This window comes from Dioscorea cayenensis, chromosome 20 (assembly GCF_009730915.1).
Source record: "Dioscorea cayenensis subsp. rotundata cultivar TDr96_F1 chromosome 20, TDr96_F1_v2_PseudoChromosome.rev07_lg8_w22 25.fasta, whole genome shotgun sequence".
NCBI lineage: Eukaryota > Viridiplantae > Streptophyta > Magnoliopsida > Dioscoreales > Dioscoreaceae > Dioscorea > Dioscorea cayenensis.
In genome coordinates, this window is record NC_052490.1 from 30,140,523 (window position 1) to 30,152,242 (window position 11,720).

Genomic DNA, 11,720 nt, shown 5'->3' on the forward strand with positions numbered 1-11,720 from the left:
TGTACATGCAACCATTCAATTTAGATAAAATCTCTTAAACAATTTTTGCAAGGATAATTTTGAAAAGACAAGATGGACTATTAACTTAAATATAACAAGATCAAGATCACATGAGGCAAGGATCTCTCTTCCACGTAGATGCAAGAAGCGCACAACTTTCAGAATCAACACTAAAACCATCCATCCATCTTCACAAAAAACAATTAACCCAAAGGAACAACAAAATTATCTTACTATATTTCCATAGACAGTGCAATATACCCAAGGACCATTCTCCGTCTCACTGACTTGAAACTGGCACACTCTCTTCACTCTGTGAGGCCTCGGTTGGTAATGGTGACTTCCTTGTGAGAGACTTTGGAATGTCGAGGTCATCTTGCACGCACCGTTGCTGTGGGTGTGAAAGGAGCACGGAGATGTGCCGGAAAAGGACCCGGGACAGACCATGGCCGCTTTCGAGTATGTAGCCTTCATATTCACTAACATGCTCTAGGGCATCCACCAGGGCATCATATACTCTCTGTGGGCAGTTCTCAGGGCCAGGCTTATCATGGAGGTAGATGACATCAAAAGTGAAAAGCTTCTGGCTAACTGGCCATTGATGCTGAGGCCGAAGTGATGATCTGCAGTAAATCAGTATCTGAAATAGAAATTTATGTTATGTTGTGTGGACCATAAAATCGAAGACCAGATGGCAACTGTAAATCAAGTTTACAGATGATTATTGAGCTTGACAACAATGATCACACACAAAAAAAAAAGTTTATTATTGTAGAGGAAATGATTGCATGCTTTTTAGAATGAAATATATCATAAAGTGGAAGTTTCTGACAAAAAATAAAAAACCAGATCTTGTGGATTAGGCTTCAATACCAACAACAAAGACCAGTACATCCTAACCAAAACAGTAGAAAGAAATCTTGTTTGAACTTAGATCAGAAAACAATACAGGGAAAAAAATCATTTTGAGCAAAAATGGATAATGGCCTTGTCAAAAAAGTGTTTTTTTCAAGTTTAGTAGAAGTGCTTCTGGGAAAAAAGTGCTTATCAGGAATATGTTAAGTACTTTTTTGTATTTTGTGTTTGAATTAGCTTTTCTGTAAAGCAGAAGCTGTAAAAGTAAGCTAAAAAACAGCTTTTTTCAGAAGCTGGTCATGATTGCTTCTGAAAAAAAGTTGTTTTCAGCTTTAGGGCTTGTTTGGATTAGCTTTTGGAAAACCCAGAAGTGTTTTTTATAAGTTAAGCATTTCTAGGTTCAAAAAAAGTTATTTGTATTGGCTTTTCTGCAAAAGCAGAAGCTGTAAAAAAAACTGAAAAACAGTTTTTTTTCTCAAAAACTAGTCATAACCAGCTTTTGAAAATGACCAGCTTTTAAAAAAAAAAACTTTTTTTAGCTCATATTTACAACTTCTGCTTCTATAGAAAAAAAACTAATTCAAACACAAAATACAAAAAAGTGCTTAATTTATTCTGGAGAAGCACTTTTTTCCCGAAGCACATTGAAAAAAAAAACACTTTTTTAAGAAGCTAATCCTCCCCTACTTGATTAGGAATGAGATAAATTCAAGTAAATTTGGAAAAAAGCGGGCACTACTATTATATGACAAACACATGTCTTCATATCGAAACTCTCTATGTTATTGATGTCTATGTCTATTCAAACTCTCAACAGGCTCAGTAAGACAGACCACCAGCACCACCAACAACACACACACACACACACAAAGCCTACGCTGCTCAAAATTCAATCTTCTGGTAAACTAGGGTCATCCAGCCTAATTTATACCTCCACCATCTCCCAGGAAGTAGTGATGCTGTAATTTATGAATAGAATTAGGATTCATTATGTGCAAGAACCAACTTGGTTTTGTAACTTACAGCAAACACAGAAGTAGAAAAATTCCTTAACAACGCATTCTAATCAAAAGTTGGAGTTCCTGATTGACGATAGATGTGTTTTGAAAATAGAGTCCCTTGGGATTAATAGGGTTTACAGCAGTGATTGAAGTCTAACGAGTTTATTCATGGCATATGAAATAAAAACAAAGAGGTCATGTTAGTTTTACCAGAGGTGACAACAGATCCTTATGTTCTACATACATTGCTCCTTATACAAAACAGCATCATCAGTAACAACTGCCTTCAAAGTACAAATACAAAACCACTGACTCCTACACAACTAGTTCAGAAGAAAGGATTGTTCCCCAAGGTAACAACTTAAAGAGAGATGATAGTGATCACAAATTCACAATAAGTTTGAAAGTGCTAAAAAGACAAGGATGTAGAAGCCAAAAACACATCAATCTATCCTTATCCCTTCAATCATATTATCATGGAGTCTAACAAATTCTATATGACAAGAAAGCCAAACACATACTCGACAAAGAAGATGGAAAGATAACATCACAATAATAACTGACTTACCACTCTTAAATGTCGACCCTGTGCACGGGATTTCTTTCCTTCATGAGCTGCTATCCGGAAAAGTTGAGTTAGATCTGCAATACCATATGGTGAATCTGCTGCTGTCAGCGAATGCAATGCTGCCCTAGCAGAATCAACATCATTGCTGAACTCCTTCCGAAGCTTTAAATGTCATGAAGTCATGTAGAAATAGAAATCAGAATGCAACATGATAAAACAAGTACTTTTAGTGAAAAAAAAAACTTCAAAGCAAACCCTAGCATTTGGCAAGCTGCTATGAACCATCACTACAACACAAGCACAAATACAAAGAAGGTATGCATTCCAACATAATTAGTGAATAATTTCAATTCTATAACCCTAAAAACCGAACAAGGGTTTTGGTTCTTACATCATCTCAAAAATTATTCCACATCGAATTCATTGATCAAATCCTTAAAGCATTCTAATCCAAAGACGCAAAACAATTCACGAAATCCAATCGAATATGCCAATCAAAATGCATCAAAAAAATTCAAAAATATGCTCAAACCCTTAAAAAAAGAGTACGAAGTGGCGAAACGAGTACCCAGGAGACGGACTGGCCGAGGACGGAGAAAGCAAAGCGGTGATCGGAGTTGATGGAGAGCTTGGAATGGACGAAGAGGAGAATGGCCTGACGGACTGCATCGAGGCGGGTGAAGGGCCGACCTTTAGGGCCAGAGAGCTTCATCTCCATCTTCGACTCCACATCGACATCAACGCAGAACAGCACGTCCTCGTTCATGAACCGGCACGGCGGCAGAGAGTATCTCGGCGCCGCCACCGCCGGCCTCGATGAGCCACTATCCATCATCGTCGCTCCGGCCTCCATTGATGCGCACCTCGAGGTTTTGGGGGGCGATGAAGATGATACAAGCGGTCCGTTAACGGGTCGGATCCTTTGATATGGAAACCCGTTAAGAATTACTACAAATGGGCCTTCTGGTTCTGGGCCCAAGTCCATCAAACATGAGCTGGTCTATGATTATTAACTTGTTCCGCCAGTCCACGTAATTCCATCTGGTATCCTTCCGATCAATCCGACGGTGTAAGTCGTGACACGTCACATGCCTAACCATATCCCATTAGATCAGTTTTAGAAACCACAGGGTTTGATGGAGACCCCCACGTTAGACTCGGTTACCCTTCAATCTGACGTGGCACACTATTTACGGAGAAACCCAGACAAAGTAGTAGTTGGATTTACTATATGTTTCTATTTTCGTTTTTTTATTTCCCTGAGGAGGATGATGTTTGTCAAGGGTGTTTCGGGCAAAACGCTTTTCAAAGATGTTTTTTTTTTATTGGATAAATCGGTGATAAGGATTACATTATGCTTTAGAGGTTTTGAACTACTAACGATCTTTGGTCAATTAGTATCGGGTTCCTTCCAAAAGATATTCGTTTCGGAGAGAATTCGAGATCAAACCTTATATTTTATGTAAGATGAGGACATATGAGTCGGTGTTGAGTCTTGTTGTATGTCGTTGTGTTATGGTGTTTATTGTCTTTTCTCCATTAAAAATCTTTTTAAATATAAATAAAGTTGAAAAACTGCTAGGCTATGTTCAGAAAAATTGCATTTTTTTAGAATAAAAAATAACAACAAACAATAAAAGTCGGGGTTATTTTTGCAAATGTTCTTACACTATAAATAACAAGGTTCTCACAGCTCCGCCATTAGAGCACTTCGCGCTTCTTCTCCGAGCTCGAAACATGAGGTCTTTCTCGGCCGACATTGCGCTTTTTGTGCTATTTTTATCCCTTATTCTCTTGGGTTCTCACTCTGATGGGTCTCAATCGAGTGTCAAGCTTCCATGGAACCTCCGGGATGATTCCACGGACTGCAGCGACGAAGACAAAGCTGGGACGAAATGGGCTGTCTTGGTCGCCGGTTCAAGGGGATATCTCAATTATCGCCATCAGGTATATGGTGTAAAAAAATTTCAATTTTTGACATCATGTCATTGTTCTCAAAGATGAGTTTTTCTTTGTTAGTTTTACTGATGACATTGTGTTTTTTCAGGTATTTATTTGGGAGCTTTGTGTTTGATGTTGTTAAAAAACTCAATTTTTTGATAATTATCTGGGATTTTTATCTGTTGATGTTCTTTGGTTTTACCATTTCTATCATCCCCTTTGTGTATCACTTCTTTTTGGTTTATAGTGCTTGTTGAGCAGCTTAATTAAACCATTTATTTATGCTTATATAAAGCAAATGTGAATAAAATCCCACTTACCCATACCTTATCTTTCAGAACACTCTAAATGTTGCTTCTGAAAAGAATGTTCCATAAATGTTTGTTTAAATTTTGTTTTTGCAATTTAATTCCTTGTTCTGGTTTCCTATTATGATAATTCCTTTCAAATAAGTTACTTTTAATGCATGAAGTTTTTCAAAATTGCACCTTTTAGAAGAACCATGTGACAGTGATCAATGGCTTACAGTTCTTACTCTACTTTCTTAGGCTGATGTCTGCCATGCATACCAAATCTTGAAAAAGGGTGGACTCAAAGATGAAAATATCATCGTCTTCATGTATGATGATATTGCTCACAATAAGGAGAACCCCAGGCGTGGAATCATAATCAATAAACCCGAAGGTGATGATGTATATGCGGGAGTCCCCAAGGTTTGGGAATGCCAGCTTATATTCCTGTCATTATTCTTCATCTCGGTTCTAAGTGTACATTTCTTTTCCAGGACTATACTGGAGATCATGTCAATGCTGGTAACTTTTATGCTGTTCTACTTGGAAATAAATCTGCCTTAACTGGTGGGAGTGGAAAAGTTGTAGACAGTGGCCCTGATGATCATATTTTTGTTTACTACACTGATCATGGTGGTCTGGGTTCTCTCGGTCGGTTGGTTGTTCTTACATAACATTCCTTGTTTTAGACTTCCTAACTTTGTTGTTTCATAAACAAGGATTGTCTTGCAATTGATAAACAGAATGAATTTTATGATTTTGTATTTTATCTTGAAGTTAGTTTATTGAAGTTTTTGTGTTATTATGCCTGTCAGTAAATGATATTGACTGATATTTTTGGTGTTCTGATATACTGACAGAGATGCCGACTAGTCGTTCTGTTTATGCCGATGAGCTGATGGCTGTGCTAAAGGAAAAACATGCATCTGGTTCCTTCAAAAGTCTGGTGAGTTTGTCCTTTAAACTGTAATGCTGCCTCTTCATAGCGAAATAAAATACGACATAAATAACATCTGCTGCACATTTAAATGTCCAGGTGTTCTATCTTGAAGCTTGTGAATCAGGGAGTATCTTTGAAGGTCTTCTTCCAAAAAATATAGGCATATACGCAACCACGGCATCTAATGCTCTGGAGGATAGTTTTGCAACTTACTGTGATGTAGGTGGATACAATACTTGTCTTGGGGATTTATACAGCGTTTCCTGGATGGAAGATAGGTGCAAGTTTATTCAGAATTATCTCCTCTCACTTTAATTTCATGATTTGTTATACAAATAAATACTAAATCATGCAAATTAGATCGAGCACCGTTTTATATTATGGTCTTCGAACTTTACTTTGCTCGTAATTGTACTTGTATTGTCAACCTTACTGAAAATTTGGGTGCACTGATACTGAATTAAATGGGCAGTGATGAACATAATCTGAATTCTGAAACTCTTGAACAGCAGTACAAAGTGGTAAGTTCTTGGAATTCATTTTTGTGTGATAGTATTTCTTCACTCTAACAGTCGATATCTTGATAGACTCTTATCCGATCTTGTTTGCAGGTCAAGAAAAGAACATTGCCCAAGAATGGTTCTGATGATGGTTCACATGTTATGCGATATGGAGATCTTCATCTCAGCAAGGACGTTCTTTCCTTGTATTTCGGATCAAAGCGTGCTAATGATTCAGAAACTTCAATTCATAATAATCCATTTCCCTTAATCTCAAAATCTGTCAACCAGAGGGATGCTGATCTTAATCAGCTCTGGCATAAGGTTGGTACTTCTTTTCTTTAGGCATGTCCTTAGTAAGGTAATTAAATCACAGTTTTGGTGTCTAATTTCTTCAATGTTTCTCTTGTTTTATTTATTGAAAAGTTTCAAATGTCACCAGAAGGCAGCACAGAGAAGCTTGAAGTTCAGAAACAGTTGGTTGATATAATGTCTTATCGCTTGCATATAGATAACAGCATAGAACTCATCGGACGGCTCCTCTTCGGGTCTGAGAAAGGTTTGAAAATGCTCAAAATTGTGCAACCAAGTGGACAACCTTTGGTAGATGATTGGGATTGCCTTAAGTCAATGGTATGTCTTCGCCGATCATCTTTGCTGATTCTTCAATTTTCTAGTTTTTGCATAAGCATTCATACCATCAATGAAATATACAACTCACAAATACAGTTGTTTCAATTCTGATTAAACTATACATTTTATAGTGAACCAAAGGCTAGAAAACCAAAAAAACTGAATGAAATGCAGGAAAAACACACCCTCAATTTCCAGCTAATATTGTTCATGTCCATTGAGTTTTGGGTTTCTTTCTTGCAGGTGCGAACTTTTGAAACACATTGTGGATCACTGTCTCAATACGGAATGAAACACATGCGCGCCTTTGCAAACATCTGCAATGCAGGCATAAGAACTGAAACAATGACTGAAGTGGCAGCTCAAGCTTGCATTGCTTTCCTGGATAACCCCTGGAGTTCTATTCACCGAGGCTTCAGCGCATGACATCGAATCAAGACACTATTTTCTTCACATAAATACGACGCAGAATAACAGTACCAAATATGTAAAAACTTCACTTGTGCTCAAAAAAGATGCATTGCTTTTGAGATGCTCACTTGTCAATGAAAATCAATGAAAATGAAGTTACAATAATTATGAATGTATTCCAAGACTAGTCTTGCATATTTGCAGCTTAAAAGTCTTTGTTTATGATAAGCAGTGGTTGTGAAGTCTGTTTTTAGCTGTACTTCTAAAACAAGAAGCCAAATTGTCATCAAATTCCAACTCTCTCCATATACTAATACAACAGATTAAATTAAACTCAACTTATTAAAAAAATGTTAATTAGGTGACATTTGATAAAATAGATATATGATAGAAAGTTGAATTATTTACGAGTCTGTAAAACTTAGATAAGATGAGATGATATATATATATATATATCAAACTAAACATCAACATCATGAGAAACCAAACTAGCAAGAGATGAATTAAATCATATTCTAACAAGGCCTTAAACTAATATGAAATAAAGATAAAATTAATACAAAAGAGAGGGTTGGTATGGAGTTTTCAGAAATGGATGAGCAGTGTGTGTCCCAGACAGCAAGATGGAGTTGTTGTGACATCTTTGTATATGACAAAGGGAAGGCAAACCATACTAAAAAAAATATCTTTTAAGTAACATCTTAGTTGGCCACATGTAGTGCATATGAAATGAGACCCACAACATCTCATCTTATATGTAGGTGCATGTTATTCCTTTCCACTCAATAATGTTTATATATATAATTTCATCTTCCATGAAAACATGTATGACAATTTATTTTAGTTCATTATTCAGATCACCTATCTCAAAATATAGTTGATCACGTCACGCATGAAAATTTCTAAGATCATAGTAAATTTTTAATGTACATAAGGCCATAAAAACAATTATTTAAAACAGTGTAAACAAACATAGAAATCAGTCAGAACTTTTTTTTATATTTTTTTGAATAATTTTTTTTTATGAAATGTCAGGGTGTACAATTGTCGAGTTAATAACTCAACTTATTTATTCTTTTATTCTATATAAGTTAAAATTTGAATCTTTTCTTTTATAAGACACAAATACATTGCACTGAAAACATAATATCAATGGATAAAGATGTGGCTTGTCAAATAAATAAATAAATAATATTTTAAATTTTATTTCATTTATTTAATTTTCAATTATTATAAAATTCAATTTAACAAGACTAACCTATTGAGCATGGTTTGTAGTTAATTAATTAATTGTTTATCAAATTAAGATCATAGAGATTAGTAATGATCCATTAGGTGAGCTATTAAAATATCTAATGCACAGTGGTCCAGTGGGATGATCAAAATATATTTAATACTCCTTTCGTTCCTTTTTATCTGTGAATAATCTAATCTCACATTAATTTAATGAAAAAAATTAGTTATTTTTTCAAAATTACCTCTAATTTATATCTTTACATTTTTCTCTCATATTAAATTTTAAGAAAACAATTTTATAGAGTGTTATGGTAATTTTGAAAAAAAAAATAATAAATATTTTTTTATGTTCAAAAAATGACCAATAAAAAAGAATATGGGTTTATGACAGATAAAAAAGAATGGATGGAGTATTTCTTTGTGCTTTGGAAGCCAAATGTTAAAATTTTAAAAATGCTATTTATAGTAAATAAGTTTTGGCTTCACATCACTTTTCCCAAAGTTAATCCTACTTAACGCCCAAAAAAAAAAGTCATAATCCATGCCTTAATATTAAAAACATAGATAGATGATGCAAGCCTCCAAAATAAAATAATTGAAAGAAGTTAATGTTTCAATGTATTATTGGGTGCAAGAATTTAATAAGAGTTTAATGGCAGCCAATCATTTTCCACAAATGTTCCTTTCATTCTTTGATATTTTGCATCAAAACAATACCCAAGAGTCAGGAGTACTGCATTGCATAGATACAAATTATTTGAACTAATATATAAGAAAAAAAATATTCATGTAAATAAAATTAAGGTTTTAAATCATTTAATTAAAGGTAAAGTGGGCAATTCATAAACCACATGATAATTCTAAAAATTAGGTGAAATGTGAACACTTGAACATTAATGAGTATTGTTGTATTATTATGGATTAATTAGGCCTCAAGTAATCAAAATTTCAAACCAAGAAACAACAAGGAAACACCTACTTTGCTTCTCCATTCATACATAAATCCTATTTCCCTTTTTTATATTAAAAAATAAATAAATGAGTTGGTTGTTATGTATGATAATTTTCTGAACATTCCATAACAAAGTACAAATTAAGTTTATTTATTTTTATTAAAATATATTAACAGTATCATATATTTTTTAGTTTTATTGTAATTTTTAGGATTTATAAATAAAAAATTTAAAATTAAAATTTTAAAAATAATTTAAAAAAAGGAAAAAAGGAAAAATCTCGAAATAATTATAATAATTTACAGGGTGTCATTCGCAAGAGCCTATCATTAATTTGAAACAATTAAAGGGCATTAATGGCAAAAACAGAAAACAATGGAAATCCCCCGTGATTTCATAAACTGCCAGCTGGCGCATTCCTATTGGTGACAGGCTGTCATCCGGGCAGCTACCCGTTGTGCCCGTTTTATACTCCGCCTATAAATACCCCTATCACCCTTTCTCTCTCCTCATCGTCTTCATCTCGAGAACTTTCTCTCTCGCTTCGTCTCTCGCTCGAACTCCATCCAAACCCTAGCAATGGCGGCGACCGGGTCGAAGGCTCTCTCCATGCTTCTTTTGGTGGCCATAGCTGCCCTAGTCTTCGTTGGTGTCGCATCAGCAGCCGATGCACCGGCCCCCGCCCCAGCATCCCCCGCTGCATCCCTCGCCTCCCCTATCGCCGCCGCCCTCGTAGCCTCCGCTGCTGCGGTCATCTTTAATTCCATCCACCACTGAGCCATCCTCGCGTTTTCGGACCAGATCTATCTCCTCTTGGCTAGGGTTTTGGTTCGACATCCGTGTATCTCTCTTTCCATCCTGCTCCTGCGTTTCTCTTGTAGTAGATCTTTGTTTTTGAGCATTGTTTTGATCGATCCTCGGAGAGGTCTTGTTGGGCGTTTTTGGGGACCGATCTGGATTCTTGGGGGGGTTCTTGATGCATTTGATGTTTGTCTAGATGTAGGGCAATAAGATGAGTACATCCGATCTGAGTTTGTCTATGTAGATATATGGTTTGATCTTTGTCATAGATTCGTATACCTGTGTTTTTTTTCTCTGTTGCATTTGCGTTCATAGATCTGTGTGTTTTTTTGTTGGACCATAGAATTTATTATATATATTTATTATTTTATTTTAATTCTTTTGGTTTTTTTTTATTTTATTTATAATGTGATGGAGAAATCTCAGTGTTGCTGATGTGGTGTGAGTTTCCTTCTTGTTTTTTTTATATATTATTTTTAGTAATTTAAAAAAATAAACTATTTAATATTACCTGATAAAATACATTATCAAATCTGAATTATTAAATAATTTTTCTTCTTGAAAAAAAAAATTCAAGATAAGGTTCTTAATATTATCAAAATGAAAATTTTTTTATTTTATTTGGATTCTGGAAAGTGGAAGTCAAGACTGTGATTATGTGGCATTTTCATCCCGCGGGATATAAAGACAAGGCTCATGATTTATATGGTTTAGAGGAAAAAAGAAAAAGGCAGGCGAATGAGGTGAGAAAAAGATAGCAAGTAGGCACAGGCATAACATGTCGCCTTCATCCAACTCACACCTTGGTACCCATCCATGTGCGCCTGTTCATTAAAAAATTATGTGTAAACTTGTATTGTATGATATTTTCTTATTTGAAATTTTTTTAAAAAAATTGAAAGTGTGATGAATTTAATTGTACGAAAATAATATTATTTTATATATTTAAAAATATATATACATAACTAATACGCATTTGATAGTTGCGGCATGCATGATAGTGCAATTAACCGCCATGCGAAAAACTGACGAACAACTGTACGAAAATATGTTGAATATATTGATTATATATGTATATATATATATTTTTTTAATCTCATAAAATAAAATAATTATTTTAATTATGAAATGATAATATATACAAACTGCCACGGAATCAAATCGATAATTTTAAATTATAATTATTTTAGATTTAATTTAAAAATCATTATTTAAAGGATATAACAAAATTTTAAAATTTTAAAATAAGGTGAAAAAATTAGCTTTTTTATTTTCTTTTAATCAAACACATGGAATAATTTTTTTAGGTGGGTACTTAACTTTGCCCGTGTTGCAGCTTGAGCACTTAATTTACTTTAATTTTGTTTAAACGGTAGGACACAAGAGCTATTCTAGCATGGGTTTGCTGATGTGTACACCGGTGTGTTGTCATGGACGACGCCTTACCACGGCAACCGCTCACGTGGTCTTTCCAAATAAGCAACTTATCCACATGTTCTTTCTTCCACGCCATGTAAGCGCCAGCTCTACAAAACCCTCTTTTTTCTTCTCTCCCCTGATAGCTCCTCCCCAATTCTTCATTCTTTGCTCT

At 34.8% G+C, this 11,720-nt stretch overlaps 2 protein-coding genes across 2 annotated transcripts; one reads left to right on the forward strand and one right to left on the reverse strand.

Moving 5' to 3' along the window:
- Positions 1–2: 2 nt before the first annotated feature.
- Positions 3–3,328, reverse strand: LOC120251070 (BRISC and BRCA1-A complex member 1). The gene is made up of 3 exons (XM_039259613.1): positions 2,993–3,328; positions 2,425–2,586; positions 3–640 (listed from the first exon to the last, which is right to left on the reverse strand). The coding sequence occupies exons 1-3, from the start codon at positions 3,275–3,277 to the stop codon at positions 281–283; spliced, it is 807 nt and encodes a 268-aa protein (XP_039115547.1). The 5' UTR covers positions 3,278–3,328; the 3' UTR covers positions 3–280.
- Positions 3,329–4,118: 790 nt separating this feature from the next.
- LOC120251160 (vacuolar-processing enzyme-like) lies at positions 4,119–7,212 on the forward strand. Its single transcript, XM_039259698.1, has 9 exons — positions 4,119–4,371; positions 4,914–5,078; positions 5,150–5,306; positions 5,516–5,601; positions 5,692–5,873; positions 6,068–6,116; positions 6,207–6,419; positions 6,522–6,728; positions 6,972–7,212. Exons 1-9 carry the CDS (start codon positions 4,162–4,164, stop codon positions 7,152–7,154), a joined length of 1,452 nt encoding a protein of 483 aa, XP_039115632.1. The 5' UTR covers positions 4,119–4,161; the 3' UTR covers positions 7,155–7,212.
- Positions 7,213–11,720: the final 4,508 nt, after the last annotated feature.